The sequence below is a fragment of the Hylobates moloch genome, unplaced genomic scaffold, assembly GCF_009828535.3.
Source record: "Hylobates moloch isolate HMO894 unplaced genomic scaffold, HMol_V3 SCAFFOLD_18, whole genome shotgun sequence".
Taxonomy (NCBI): Eukaryota; Metazoa; Chordata; class Mammalia; order Primates; family Hylobatidae; genus Hylobates; species Hylobates moloch.
Genome location: NW_026652293.1, coordinates 65,725,771 through 65,739,880, shown reverse-complemented (window position 1 = coordinate 65,739,880; position 14,110 = coordinate 65,725,771). Strand labels below are relative to the sequence as shown.

The window sequence follows — 14,110 nt, the reverse complement described above, 5'->3', positions numbered from 1 at the left end:
AATAAAACCATAATATGATACCACTCTACACACGGCAGCATGGCAAAAATTAAGAAGAGAGAAAACATTTTGGCAAAGATGTGGAACAGAAAGGAACTCTCTGGTACCATCTGTGGGAGTGTAAATTGGCACAATACCTTTGGACAATTCTTTGTCATTATCTGCTGAAGCTTGCTATATGCACACCTGATAACCTATGAATTCTACACCTAGTTATATACTCTATAACTAGGTTTTGATGACTGGAGTAAACTTAAAAAGAAAAGGAAGATAAGGTTGTTGAGAAAATGAGTGTAGCTACATTTTTAAAAAATGAAAATATTTTCTGGGTAGTACCTGGAAAATAACCAGCATCTGAAAGAAAATATAAGGCCAAAAGAGGGTATTTTTTTCATGTTTTTGAGACAGGGTCTATGCTCTGTTGTCCAGGCTGGGGTGCAGTGGTGTAATCAGGGCTTATTGCAGCCTCAACCTCCCGGGCTCAAGCAATCCTCCCACTTCAGCCTCCCAAGTAGTTGGGACTACAAGCATGCACCACCATGTCCAGCTTATTTTTAAACTTTTTGTAGAGACAGGGTCTCCCTATATTGCCCAGGCTTGGGGTATATTTTTAATGGAAGATATTATAGCAATTTTTTTTTCTGATGAGAATGATTCGGTAAAGAGAAGAAAAACCAAAGTAATGCAGGAGAATGGGGGATCACTGCAAGAGACAAGTCCTCAAGTAGACAGATAAGAAGGATTGGAATACAGTGTACACATCTGGCTGGGTTAGGAAACAGTTTATATGCATAAAAGATAATTATAATTTTTTAGACAAAAGTGATTAAGAGCATGGAAGACAGAAAAGAAGGGATAGATATGCAGAGAGTGAGCACATGGAATCAACCCAATTTAGTCCTTCAGTCCTTTAGTCTCCATGTATAGAGGAAGATCATCCAGAAAATGGCTCTCAAACTGGAGCATGTATCAGAATCATTTGTAGGACTTGTCAAAACACAGATTGCCTTGCCCAGGGCCCAATCCACAGAATTTCTGACTCAGTGGGTCCAGGATTGAATCTGAGAATTTGCATTTGTAACACATTCCTAGGGGATGCTGGTACTGCTGGCTCTGCTGTTCCTGAAAGTACTCCCTGAGTTCCGGGAGTATTTGCATCACCTAGAAGTTTATTAGAAATGTAGAATGTCTGGCTCCATTCCAGACCTACTGCGTCAGACTCTGCATCTTAACAAGGGACTTATTTGCATGTTGATGTTTGAGAATCACCATTTAGGACAGTGTTTTTCAGCTTTGCCCTGAAGTGATTTCAACGTACAGCTATGAGAAGTGAGAAGAGCTGGTTTAGGATGACTCCGGGTATATTGTCTGCATGGCTGAGTGAATGCAGGAATGTATGAGGAAGAGAAGGTGTGTACAGGTTGACAGCGTTACGTTTGTGACATGTTGTATTTGAAAGTTCCTTTGGGACATCAGATGAAGCTATTCACTTGATTAGTTAGATCTGAAGTCCAGGAGAAAGATAAGATATCGAGTTATAGATTTGAGTGTCATCAGCATGGAAGTAATAATTAAAGTTACAGGTGTTGAAGACATTAGCTCAAGAAGATAAGAAAAATAATAGGGGGAGAAGGAAAGCAGATGACCAGGGATAGGGGAAGAGGAGACAACAGAGGAAATGGGAGAAGGGTAGGGCAAAAGGTTTGGGCACAAGCCGGGGATGGTGGGATGGGGAAGCTAAGGGCAGAGCGAGTTTTCAAAAGAAGGGAGGATTTAGTGATGTTTTATGCCTCAGAAAAGTCCAGTAAGAGAGACTGAGAAGTATCAGTTATTTGACCATCAGGAGGTCACAAGAGGCCCTGCCACATGCAGGTCAGGGCAAGGGTAGCTGCAAATACCCAGGGGCAGAGGTGTCCCCAGTAAGTGGGAGACACAGAAGTGGGAACATCAGATATTGACAAGCTTTCCAAGAAGCTGAGAAGTACAGAAAAGGCCAGAGTGAGCTCTAGAAGGAGGTTCAGGGTGGAAGGTGAGTTTTCCACACAGAGAAGACTGGGATCTTGCCATTGGCCTTGGAAAAGAGCTAGTGATGAGGCAGGGAGTGGCTACTGAACCAAGATGGCAGGAGCATAGGATGCGGGACATCGGTGGAGCTTGGCTTCAGGAGGAGCCAGAAGTAGGTATGAGTATAAATGAATTTGCAGTTGGAGGGAATTTGTACCTCATAGACTTTATTTTCTCTAGAAAGTGGGGGTCAAAGTCATTTGCTGGGAGGGAATGCAGGAGGGGTCTTGAAGATTTTTTTTTACTACTCTACTACTTTAAGATGACTTGATGTTATATGACAGCCCATATACTTTCACAATATATTAAAATCCTTTAACCTATATGTAAAATGTCTAATATGTCTAGACTTTATTGTGTATAAAACATTCATTATGAAATAACACATTTCCAAATCCACTCCAGAAAAAATTATACTTTGTCCATTAGGAATATTCAACATGGAATTCCTACCCAGCATCCTTGCTCTTTGAACTTTATTCTCCTCCCACTCTTCCTCCCTGTTTCATCTGTCGCTAAAACTTCTTTTTATTTTTATCTGGATGATTTCTCATTGTCTCTTCTATTTATTAAGCTCATTGTTGGAGTGTTTGTTCTAATAATACTTTATTTCCAATATCTTGAAGGACTTTCACTCTATCCTCACCATTCCTAGCCCATTCGAATGAATTCTTTTCAAGTAAGATTTCTGAATGCCAAGTCTCTCTTCGTATATATATATACACACACACACACACACACACACACACACACATATATACACATATATATACATATACACACACACACATATATATATACACACACACATATATATTTTTTTCTTTTTTCTGAGATGGAGTCTCTCTCTGCCACCCAGGCTGGAGTGCAGCAGCACAATCTCGGCTCACTGCAACTTCTGCCTCCTGGGTTCAAGTGAATCTCCTGCCTCAGTCTCCAGAATAGCTGGGATTACAGGCACACGCCACCATGCCCGGCTAACTTTTATTTTTAGTAGAGTTGGGATTTCGCCGTGTTGGCCAGGCTGGTCTCCAACTCCTGACCTCAAGTAATCTGTCCACCTTGGCCTCCCAAAGTGTTGGGATTACAGGCATGAGCCACCGCACCTGGTCTCTCTTCATATTTTTAATCAAATGAAAGTAGTTACGTTTTTGAGTTACAAAGATGATATATTCTTATATAGAAATATGAGCCATATCAAGTAGAAAGTAAAATAGTTTCTATTTGTGTGTGTGTTTATGGTGCTTCCTGAGATCCGTCATGTAGAGCCCCATTGAAGCTGATTGGAAACAATTTGTCTGCTAATCCTGGATAAGAGACCCAGAAGGAACAGGCTGTTTTGTCAGCTTGAACTTTTTCTCTTTTGTGAGTTGTTCTTGTGCAACCCAATGTAAAAACTACATAACTCTCTTTTTAACTCTAGGTCATTGTAGGGTATAGTTTTTTTCACTATAAATTGCTGAAGACTGTGATTCCAGAAGTGTAATGGAGTTGCCTTGCACCTTGCAGATTTAAGCTTTGAGGCTTGCTGTGGAGAGCATGAAGCCCACAGCAGAGCTGGTTCATTTGCTGGTGGATGGGGGCCCACTGCAGCCTCCCGATTACCGACAGACAGAGAGGAGGGGGCAGGGAATGAGAGGGGCCTACCCAAGGGCCCTGGGCCTGAACCTGCTGTGCTCTCCTCAAGATGGGAAGCAGAGGAGAATCCTGGCTCTTGTTCCAGATCTGAGAGGCAGGGATGAAGCAGTTCCACACCCCTGAATGTGACCTAAGGAAGTTTGTGCTCTGACCGCTCTGACTGCTCACACCAGCTGCTCCTCCTCCCCAGAGAGAGAAGCACGGGCTCCCCAGATGGGCAAGCATGCATTCCTCATTACCCCATCTCCTGCTGTGAGGAGTAGGAGGTGGAAAGGACCTCCTCCCCCTCAGCAGACTCAGAGGATGGGCAGGACACAAAAAACTAAGGCTCAAAAAGATGAAGCTAATAATTCAAGGTCATTCACTAGTGGTTGGTAGAGACTGAATGCAAACCCAGGTTGGTCTAACTTAAAACGTTAGCCCTTAATGGGAATAGACTTCAATCTTTATGGTACTTTCTTTGTTGTAAGCACTCAGAAGAAGGTAATAGATTCATAGTGGCTGGGGTTTGGGAGTCGGCTGTGTCTTATTTGCGTATATTGCCCAGGGATTTGTTTGTGGTTTAAAGATTAAAAAGAGAGAGAAGAAAGCCCAGAAACTAGCTTCAGCCACAGAAGTGAACCCTAGCTTAAAAGGAGACAGACATATGGGATTTTTTCCAACTCTTCATCCTTCACCTTCCACCCTTACTACTCTACGATGACTTGATGCTATGTGACAGCCCATTCATTGGTCTCAGTAAATTATATATGAAGAAATCAATTGACTTGAACAATTGGGATGCTGGCCTATATTACTATATGTATATTATTATTTATGAACTGTGTAGAAGCAAAGCTAACAGTTGCTGCCTGGAAAAAAATGGTATATCATGTCTAGTATCATGAGTTCTTAATTAGCAGCTTTTGAATCAAAGGGAGGGAATATTACTTACTATTACCTGTACTTAAAGAAAAATACTTTGATCGGTGGTTGTTCTAAGTGGTTTTTATATTTCTTTCAGATGTCGCCCATTTAATGTGGTTCGAAAGACTCTATGTTTGGCTTCAGTGTTTTGAAAAATACATCTTGTACCCAGCGCTAATTTTGAATGCCCTCACTATTGATGCATTTTTAATAAGCAATCACCGGAGACTTGGTACCCAGTAAGTGGTTAATGGTTTATCCTCATAATGATTTGGGTCACATTTTCAAAATCGAGTGAATTTTCTGTAAACAGTCTGCAGAAGAAGCCAACCTTTACCGACTGTTATTGCCGTGTAAAAATAAGCCATGGTGATCTTTTACTCAAAACCCAGTGGAGCTAGACAGTTATTGTAGAGTGACTGGGGTGCAAATGAAGTTAGATCTGCTTGAAATGATGTTGTGAATAAATGTCAGTAGATTTGAAAATCATCCTGCAGAAGCTTAGTCAGTGAGCCTTAATAAGAAGATGGAAGCACAGTGTGAGTCCAGGATTCCTGGAGTTCTTAACATCATGCTTAGAGCTTTATGAACTGCCTCGTGTCATTTCATTTAGCAAATACTCTATCATTTTGTGCTTGTGGGAGGGGGAAATTAATCACTGTCACTGCTGTCTCTGAATTTATCAAGAGAAGCCTCGTAATTTAAAAACTGGCACAGAGACTTCATACTGTCAAGATGCCCATGTCTTTCAAAGCATTAAGAATATACAGTCAAGTTATTGGTTTCATATTATTAAAATTAATTCTGAATTTACAACATGGAAATCTCCTTGATAATCTGTAGATTTGTCATTCTGATGAAAGGCGAAAGTTGCTGGTCAAAGAAGTTGTTAGAGTAGGAGGATGTAAAAAAGATTCTTTCCCAGATTTGCTCATTAGTCACGTTGCTTAAACACTATGTATCCAAGTCAACCCTGATGCATAATCCCAAACATACTAATTCAAACCTGCTCTTCCTTTCAGGGTGTCATGAGAACAAACTAATTAATATTCTCCAAAGATTGAGCAGGCTAAGATAAAAGGCATTTTAATACTCTGTTGGACTTTGAGTAGATTCATAGTCACACAAAGCAGACACTAAATGAAATGATCCCATAACCTGACATTATTGAACTCTGTCTTCCTTCTAGTCCAGACCTGTTTCTGTCAGACCAGGGCAAGAATTCTATGTTCTTTGATACTTAAAATTCTAGACTTCAAATCCAGGGATGAGAATTAGTCTCACTGGCTTTAAAAAAGCAGATGATTGGACTTCAGACCCCTTATACAGTTTAGGTGAGACCCAATCTAGGCTATGACCAGAATTTAGAACTTCGTGAGCTTCTCTAGGGCAGGGATTCCCACTATGGTACAGTCCTGGTTGACCCTGCAACTCCTCCCGAAAACAAGGCAGAGCCACAGTTTCTCGAATGGGAACACATATTCAAAGCCAGAGTAGCAAAGAAGGTACCAGTGCCCCTCTGGGAAATCCAGCTAAAGGATTTAAAGTTTTCCCTGTTCAACTTCAGGACAAGGACCTTGAGCTAAGCCTGTGGGGTTGAGGCCAAGTTGTTAGAGAAGGCAGATGCAAGGGCTAAGACTCCAGCAGAGTCAAATAAATAGTTCAGAGAGGGTCCATTTGGAAGAAACATTATTCTCCATCCCCTGTAACTTTTTTCCAGACACTGAAGTCAGAAAGGTGCACCTTACCTGTATAGCTCTCAATATCCTCAACTCCCAGATGATAACATCAGCAATTGTTTCACTCAGAACCCAAAGCTGGAAATTCCTTTCTATTCCTGATGCATCTGTAGAATTAAAAACAAAACATCTTTCAAGGTTTCAGGCACCCTAGTAAGACCAACTGTTCTCAAACAGGATAGCAGGAAACTGTATCAGTATCACTTTGAGACCTTTTCTAAACTAGAGAAGCCTAGCCCCTCCCTGTGATTTTTGAGAGCCATTGTACTAAATAGTCACAGAGTGAACTTTTCAACAGCAGGCACTGTTTCTTATTCAACTTTTCAATAGCAAACCACTAGTAAGTGTTAGAAGGATGAATGCATGAACAACCAAGTAGGGTTTTGGTAAATGAATGAGTCGGTGAACTGGGGTATCTTGTTAGGTGCTTCTGTTTCTTAGCCTGAGCTAAGAGGATGCTCTCCATCTGTTCCAGGGCATTGTTCACCAATTGCTACCTCAGCCTTAATAAAACCTTCAGCTTAGTGCAGTCTATCTTCACGTAACATCCTGGATAAGTCCTTGAAAACTGTGACTTTAATCAAAACCAATACAAAACCAAATACAACAAATTTTACTGTGGGCTAATTGATAGAAACAAGAATTACGTTCCATAGCGTATTTCTGGTCACAAAAACATCACCAAACTTCTAAATAAAGACCAAAACACTTTTAATGTTAAACATTGAAATAAATGTGAATGATACATACATTTAGGAAAGATTAATAAAAAAGTAAAGATAATTATTTACCCATATATTCCAATTCAGTGTATCCAGTGGCTGGAGCCTGTCCTGGCCGCTCAGGGTGCCCAGTGGGAACCTATGCTGGACAGGATGCCTCCCATCGCAGAACACACTCACACCCACACTCACACTCACTCACACTGGACCATGTTGCACATCAGTGCACCTACTGTGCACACCTTTGGGATGTGTGAGGAAACCGGAGAACTCAGAGAAAAACCCATACAGACATGAGGACAATGTACAAACTCCACACTGACAGTGGGGTCCTGGCCTGGAATCCATTTTTTTCCCATCAATGTTATACCAAAACAACATTGAACGAAGCAACGTTATTTGAGGACCTGCTGTATACAATGATCTATGAGCCATTAATGGTAGCCGTTACTATTGCAATGTTTTAAAAGCCACGCACATGAGTCCTTAAGATCTCCCACAGTTTGAACCAGTCATCCCTACTAAACATAAAATGGATGCAGTTCATGGAACCTCGGTCACAGAAACAGAAAGTTAGATTTGCTTCTCAACTGGATTTTGCCTGAATAACCCAGAAAATCAGCAGTCTCCCCTGAAAACCAAAATATCCGTAAGTCTTCAGATACCTTATCATTGGGGTTTCTCCACAGGGCTTTGGCTGTCCCACAGGGGTTTTTAGGTTTTTGTACCTTGGGCTGTTGTCAAAGGCAACTGGACCTGAAGTCATCTTTTCATACTGTATTTTCATCCTGGGCATTAGTTGCGCACTGGAAAAGGAAGGCCAGTTATGGAGCAATGTTCAGCCTTGCTGCAGGAACACAGAGGGCTCTAGGTTGAGGCTAAAGACAGACTTTCCCATCTGATGTATGCATGGAATCAAGTGCTAGTTTTTCTCAGAAGCAAATCCAAGCCTGCCATACAAGGCCTTGGGCAAACCTCACCTCACACATCCTGGGGCAAGGTGGAAACAACTGCAGTCCTAGGTCTGAAGGCACAAAAAACAGCAGATTGAAGCATATGGAGTTTCCAACATTATGTTTTTTATGACAAAAATGACAATTTTGTACTTCTTAAATAACCTCATTCTGAGATAAGATATTCATAAGGCTGATAAGGTTCCTGAATCCAAGATGCTTCTAGGTTTAGGGAAATTGAGGCATAGCCCCAGTTTTCTATACTGAGCCAGAGAAAGAAAGCCTCTCTCTTACAAGTGCACCCATTTTCTAGAAATTTTCCCACCTCTGTCTTGCAGTTGCCAAATATCATAGCACGTTAGAATTGGAGGGAATCTGGTGAAAATGTGCAGTGTCTTTCTTCAGAAAGCTAGGCCCTTCAAGAAGGCACTTGCAGCCGGGCACGATGGCTCACACTTGTAATCCCAGCACTTTGGGAGGCCGAGGCAGGCGGATCACAAGGTCAGGAGATCGAGACCACGGTGAAACCCCGTCTCTACTAAAAATACAAAAAAAAATTAGCCGGGCGTGGTGGTGGGCGCCTGTAGTCCCAGCTACTCGCAGAGGCTGAGGCAGGAGAATGGCGTGAACCCGGGAGGCGGAGCTTGCAGTGAGCCGAGATTGCGCCACTGCACTCCAGCCTGGGCGACAGAGCGAGACTCCGTCTCAAAAAAAAAAAAAAAAGAAAAAAAGAAGGCACTTGCCTGCTCTCTTGGGCTACACCAGCATGTGATCATTTGCCCTCCAATCTCAAGATGGATTGTTCACTGTTGACCTTATCATCTGGAGAATTGTACACGTGACACATACTCCCTACATGGGTAAATAATAATCTGACTCCTTAGGCAAGAGCACTCAGGACTGCAGTCCTCAAAACAAAGTCCTAGAAGGGTATTTCTTTGCCTGTTTTGCTGAGCTCCTTAACTGAAAGGGCCCATTCCATGGGGGAAAAACACATTGATGATACAATTTTAAACAACAAAAAAGGGAGAGCAGAAACCTTATGTTCACTAGGATGACAAATAAGCTGAGAAACATTGGAAGTTAATATGTAGAAATAGAAAAGGCTTTATGAAGACACTGGATTATTTTCTCTATTCAGAATTTCCCATCTGTTGTTATGTCCCTGTTCGAATTGAATTCTTTTCTCATGAAGAGGCATACACTGAGCTGACTCTAGCAGGGGCAGCATGTTGCCTGTTTTCTCATTTGGCATTAGGATTTCTGGGAAATGTCCATCATCACTGCAGTAGTGAATTCAGACAAGCTCAGGAGCTCTGTGCCCTTGGTGGAGAACATGAGGGACTTTGAAAAGCATGTGATGGAAAGAAAATATCTGTTGTAATGGCAAAGACAATGTGCTTGAGAGTCACTCAGGACTGAGTTTCCATTTTTGTTCTGCCCCTTTGAGACCTTAGACAAGTTCCTCAAATTCCTTGATACTCAGTTTATACCCCTGTAAAGTGCAGAACAATAATGGGGCCCCTTAGATTGGCTTTTTATGCCTGTAAAGTGCGTAACGAACCATCAATGCTGGAGAAGTGTTAGCAAATGAGACTCATCCAGCAGTGTGCATGCTGTCATTGATTGCATCTTTTCTTTTGTTTCCAACAGCTGGGACATTTTTCTGATGATCATTGCTGGCATGAAGCTGTTGCGGACTTCATTTTGCAACCCAGTTTACCAGTTTATTAACTTGAGCTTCACTGTCATCTTTTTCCACTTTGACTACAAAGATATTTCAGAGAGCTTCTTACTGGATTTCTTCATGGTGTCCATTTTATTTAGCAAGGCAAGTGAATTAGCTATTTTCTTCATTTTAACATTTTAAAGGGGGCTGTTCTTATCAAATGTTTTAAGAGTTTAAAACTCATTCTTTATAAAAAATTATGGGAGGATATGAAATTGAATTATACATGTATGTTAAACTCTTGCTGCCATTTGGGGAAAATTGCCCATGGAATGTAAGTATGCCATGTTATTTGCTAAAAATCACTAATTAAAATGAATTAGCCCTTAGTGTGACTTGAAATTTTATTACCTTCTTCTCTGTTAACAATCTCGTTATAAGACTTCCCTAGATCTTAAAATGCTATGAATTAAAGATTAGCAACCAAATTCGCTGGTCTCTCCCTCCCCGCCTCCCTCCCTCCCCACCCCTCCTTCCCTCTCTCCTTCCCTTCTTACCTTCCTTCCTGCCTTCCTGCCTTCCTTCCTGCCTCCCTGCCTGCCTGCCTGCCTTCCCGCCTTCCTGCCTTCCTGCTTTCCTGCCTTTCTTCTTCTCTTTCTTTTCTTTCTTTTTGCCTCTTGAGATAAATTTAAGGAGCTGGTACCCAAGAACAGGGTCTCTTGGAGTATTTCCAATACCTTTAGTTTGTCTGAAGTCGAGATTTCATCTGTTGAGCAAATTTATACATGGGCAATGAGAAATCCTACTTATAATTCAGGCAAATATATGGGACTCTTATCTAATGTTTAGTTAATGGGAGAGAAATAAAATCCTCTGGATACTTGGGAGTTCTCCATGACCATATCTAGCCTGATCACTGTAATGAAACCTAGGTTTATAAGCAGAAATAGAAAGAAATTTGGAACAACTGTTGGTAAATAAACTCAGTGATGATACAACCTCTTCAGTGTGGTGTTCACACTCACACCCCCAGTTGAATACAGCAGCCATGGGGTTTCTTCTGGAGACTGACTTCAGCAACACCTTTCCCCTTTTAGTTAATAATTAATTGTAAGTCTTTCTAAATTTTAAATTTTTAAAATTTTTTCACCTCTTAATCAGTTCTGTTCATCTTTATTTCTATTACTTACCTCTTCCTTCTACTGCCTTTCTCTTGGATTCTCTTAGGTAACAAAAATAAAAAGCTCTTGTATCATACTAAAGAAGCCTCAGAAGTAATTGCCACCACCCCATCATTGCACGTGAATTTCTTGGTTTTTTATTTTAGAGAAAGAGTCTCACTCCTTCACAAACACAATGCCACTCACAGGCTGGAGTGCAGTGGCACAATTATTGCTCACTGCAGCCTCCAAATCCTGGGCTCAAGTGATCCTCCTGCCCCATCCTCCTGAGTAATTATGACCACAGGCATGCACCACCATGCCTGGCTAATTGTTTTAAAAACTTTTTGAAAAGATAGGGTCTTGCTATGTTGCCTAAGCTTGTCTCCAACCCCTGGCCTCAAGTGATTCTCCTACCTTGGCCTCCCAAAGTGTTGGGATTACAAACTTGAGCCACTGTACCTGGCCCCAATTTCCTCTTATAACTCCAATTGGGCACTAATTTTCAGTCACCTACATCCTTCTTGTGTCATCTTCCATTGGTTTCTCACTATTACTTCTGCAGCCTGCCCCAATTTCTGTATTTTATTGTAGACCCTGGCCTTGGTCAAACATTTATTTCCTGTTTGCTGAGTTCTGTTTTGTTCTGATTAACTTATCCCATTTTTCTACTGTTCAAATCACAGCCTTCCATAAGCTATTTTCCTTCATTACATATCAGTTTCTGTTATCTCACATAATAAATGTAGCATTATATCCTATAATCTTTAAATTATTTGTGAAGTTACTAGAAATTACTTCACTGCTTGCAGGGGTAAGAGTTTATCATCAGATATAAAATGTGGCCTGGTACAGTGGCTCACGCCTGTAATCCCAGCACTTTGGGAGGCTGAGTGGGCAGATTGCCTCAGCTCAGGAGTTCAAGAGCAGCCTGGGCAACATGGCGAAACCCAGTCTCTACAAAAAGTACAAAAATTAGCCAAGAGTGGTGGCATGTGCCTGTAGTCTCAGCTACTCAGGAGGCTGAGGCAGGGTAATTGCTTGAACCCAGGAGGTGGAGGTTGTGGTGAGCCGAGATTGCGCCACTGCACTCCAGCCTGGGTAACAGGAATGAAACCCTGTCTCAAAAAAAAAAAAAAAAAAAAAAAAGATGTAAAATGTGCCAGAGGAGTTCAATCCTGACTCAGGCATTATTTACATTTTGACATGATGATGTTTATATTCCTTTCTGCGCCTCAGTTTCCTGTAAAATGGAAAATAATAATGCCAAGTCATTTAAGAGGATTTGTCAATATAACTGAAAAAAGTTAAGTAGAACATACTCTCCAATAGAAGGTCATGTTTTTAAAGCTGTATGTAAGTAGAAAAAGGAAGTGACACACTGTGTTTGTGAAGGAATGTGGCCACTTTTCCACACTGAACTGTCAGTTTCATATCATCTTGTATTAGTGACTGGCCCCAGGTGAACAGAAGAGGAGTGAGGTTTCTTTCTGTAAGAGTCCTAGTCGTGGCTTCTAAGTAATTCCATACCTGTAGTAAGAAGAGTGGCTTTCATTTATGGGAGCACAGGCCACCTTTCCCCATCCTGACAGCGTTCTGCACTGACAGCAGTCCACTGACAAAAATATGTGGCTCGAAGTGGGTATCTCACCAAAGGGGCTTTCAAGGGACAAAGAAAGGGAGTAAGCATGGCTGTCAGTCGTCCTTCTAGTCGGTGCAGACACTCAGCGACATCCTGTGCAGAATGGGGAGGATGGAACCTGACACGGACATGATCTAGGCTGGGCATGGTGGCTCATGCCTGTAATCCCAGTACTTTGGGACGCCCAGGAGGGTGGATTACCTGAAGTCAGGAGGGTGGATTACCCGAGGTCAGGAGTTCGAGACCAGCCTGACCAACATGGTGAAACCTCATCTCTACTAAGAATACAAAAAATTTAGCCGGGTGTGGTGGCGGGTGCCTGTAATCCCAGCTAGTGAGGAGGCCGAGGCAGGAGAATCACTTGAACCTTGGAGGCAGAGGTTGCAGTGAGCTGAAATCCCACCACTGCACTCCAGCCTGGGCAACAGAGCGAGACTCCATCTCAAAAAAAAAAAAAAAAGAACATGATCTAAAACAAAATCCACAAAAACTTAGTTGTGCAGGCATTTGACTCACTTTGCCATCATCTTTTTGAAGCACCAATTAAAATATGAATAATTTCAGATAGAACCAGAGTGGCAGCTTTCTTATTTTCTCTGAGAGAGCATTAGCACATATTATTTGAATAATCCACTCAGGCTGGGATAATGGCTAAGTGTCAAAGGAAAAAAAAGAAAAATTAGCGAGACAAAAGCGAGGAAAGTAGGCGGCAAGTTGGAAAGTTGGGGATTCTGAGTCTGGCCCATCTCGCCTGCTGCTAATGCCGGATCACTCTTTATCTTCAGAGAGCTGGTGACAATGAGTTTTCTGGAAGGAGAAGCAAGATCTTATTCTCTGATGAAAAAGAATATAGTGAAAGAAAGAGAGTGTTTGTGATTTTCCTGGAAAAAAGCCAGTGGATATTAGTGACAGAAGATGATTATATCAAGGAGAAGTTCACAGTTAAGTTCCCCTATAAAGATTCTGCCTGAAAGTCCTAATTGACAGCTCCTTTTCATTCTGCTCATTTTAATATATTTTTTTCAAAAAAAAAAAAAGTCTCTTTGAATGTATTTCCTAGGGACTTTCTAGAAGGCTTCATTGTTGTGCTTACAGGTAGTACGGCTCTCTGGGACAATTCCTTGCACAATGTGAAATGTTACTTGTCCACTAGACTCATGGAAGTCCTGCTTATGACAGGTCTTGTCCTCTGACCACTGCAGATGTCCCCCAGCCCTTCCCTCAGCCTTACTCCTGTTTCACTAAATAGAGAATTATTGTTAGCCTGGCAGCCCCCCTCACAGAAGGGCTCTGAGGTTAATGAAGCACCGTTTGGATGGGCACTCAGTTTCCTCGGAAGAAAGGAGCTGCCCAAATGTAGGACACAGTATTATTTTAAGTTGGTTTCCTCTAATCCTTCAGGCTTTATGGGTGGAAAGGGAGGAGAGAAGTGATTAGTGAGAGAGTGAGATCAAAGCACCAGGAGGCCAAGGAAGGAAACAGACAGCTTCCAGAGGGCCCAAGCCCTGCCCTCATGATATTCTCTACCTCCCTAAGCCCCCAAATCCCCCACTCCCCCTGAGGTCTGGAGGATGAATATTGCCTAGTATCTTAAGTCTGCCAGACCTGGAAAAAAAA

At 41.8% G+C, this 14,110-nt stretch overlaps 1 protein-coding gene across 5 annotated transcripts in view; it reads left to right on the top strand.

Moving 5' to 3' along the window:
• The window catches only part of PCNX2 (pecanex 2), a 351,803-nt gene that overhangs the window by 179,661 nt on the left and 158,032 nt on the right, over positions 1-14,110 (top strand). For all 5 annotated transcript variants that reach the window (XM_058430821.1, XM_032137273.2, XM_032137274.2 and 2 more), the window contains exons 20-21: positions 4,706-4,847; positions 9,676-9,853. In XM_058430821.1, the coding sequence (XP_058286804.1) occupies positions 4,706-4,847; positions 9,676-9,853 (320 nt within the window). The remainder of the gene's footprint in view (positions 1-4,705; positions 4,848-9,675; positions 9,854-14,110) is intronic.